Source organism: Penaeus monodon, chromosome 27 (assembly GCF_015228065.2).
Source record: "Penaeus monodon isolate SGIC_2016 chromosome 27, NSTDA_Pmon_1, whole genome shotgun sequence".
Taxonomy (NCBI): Eukaryota; Metazoa; Arthropoda; class Malacostraca; order Decapoda; family Penaeidae; genus Penaeus; species Penaeus monodon.
Window position 1 is genome coordinate 15,667,537 of NC_051412.1, and position 1,530 is coordinate 15,669,066.

The 1,530-nt window shown below is 34.3% G+C and overlaps 1 protein-coding gene across 1 annotated transcript in view; it reads right to left on the reverse strand.

The window, feature by feature from the left end:
* Positions 1-1,530, reverse strand: part of LOC119590620 (flocculation protein FLO11-like) — a gene marked incomplete at its 5' end in the record, with an annotated part of 30,565 nt that overhangs the window by 2,038 nt on the left and 26,997 nt on the right. The window contains 2 exon segments of the mRNA XM_037939298.1: positions 754-865; positions 1,467-1,530. Coding sequence (XP_037795226.1) covers positions 754-865; positions 1,467-1,530 — 176 coding nt within the window.

Here is a 1,530-nt window from a genome sequence, read left to right on the forward strand (position 1 = left end):
TGTATGTAAATAATCTTTAATGTATCAACAAAAGGCTCTATGTAGGTGGACTAATATCAGCCTTGCCGTGTGCAGGTGCTAGTGACTAGTGCTGGGAACAAGCACTCTGGACAACTCTGCTGTCTGCCAACCAGGTACTACAATTAAATTAATGTTCTTTTTTGCTACTGAGTCATGGGAGTAAAAAAAAGAAAATGTATTTAGGACACATAAAGTCATTCTCTGGATTATAGTTTTTGAGTAAAGTTGTGTGATTATCTGTAGATTTTAATTTGTTATATTTTATTTCACATGTGATAATATTACCTGTAGCATTTTCAGCATTTTTTAAAACAGAAAATGGTCAATTCGGTTTGACGATCTCTCTGAGAATTGCTTACTCTGTATGTAGTGAAAATATTACATAACACTGATTAAATATATTCATGTATGAACTGCTGTAAATGTAACATCATGCACATATCGAAGTATCAAAATTAAAAAAAGAAAATTCCTTCCTTTTCCCCAGACTGAAGATTACAAATATAATTTAGACACATTTGAGATTCTCTAATGTCTGGATGAGGAAATGACAAATATAAATATCTAATTAATTGTTCAGCTAGAGAAGTAACACATGGTACATCTACAGCATGTAAGTTATTGGTAGGTTAAGTTTCATTAGTCCCTTTATATCTAAACACTAATCATAATTTTAGTAAGGTTAGAGCAGCAGAGGGTCCCCATGCTCCCTTTAATCAGGTGAGCACTCACACATCACCGAATGATATGGACTTCTGCAGGGGCCTGATGGAAGATGGGCCAGAAGCCTTCAGGATACCTGTAGGAGGGGAGTCTGGGGCCTCATTTTCCTTGCCGCTACCACCTTAAGAGGAGTTAACAGGTATGTAAAGGCCTATCTAAATTGCTACAAAAGTTTAGGATGATACACATGACACTATAAGCATGGACATACTTATCTGTAGAGAGATTTCATAAGAAGGTGTCTGACTGAGAGAAGGCACAAGGAAATGACAATAACAAGGATTATAATGCAAGGCAAAGCATGGTTTCTTTAAGGATCTATAGGAATGTAGTCATTGTTCTTATTTCTGGTTAGTTGTCACTCTGTCTCTCTTTTCCTTCTGCATTTAATTTCATGCCATCAAAATTATTTGTTGGCAATTTTAAATGCTGTAAAGCATTTCCTGGGAAATAGTTTTTCCTATTCTCTTTAATTTTCAATAAACATCTTTTATGATCTCTGAATCATATGGTAAGGTTTTGACAAACAAACTGTACCCAGTAGAGTAACTGATAATTACTGCAAAATTTCTTATCTAATAAATATGATATAGAACTGCTGCTAACTTTCCCAGGGTCTATAAATATAATGAAATAATAAAGCATGTTCAAGCATGATTTAACAAAACAATGAAACATGGAAAAGCACACATATCTTTCAAGAAAATTTTTTTTCCACTAACCTTTCATTATGGTTACAGAAGGAGCATCCTGGCCTAATGTCCGATATTTACTTGATAATGAAGC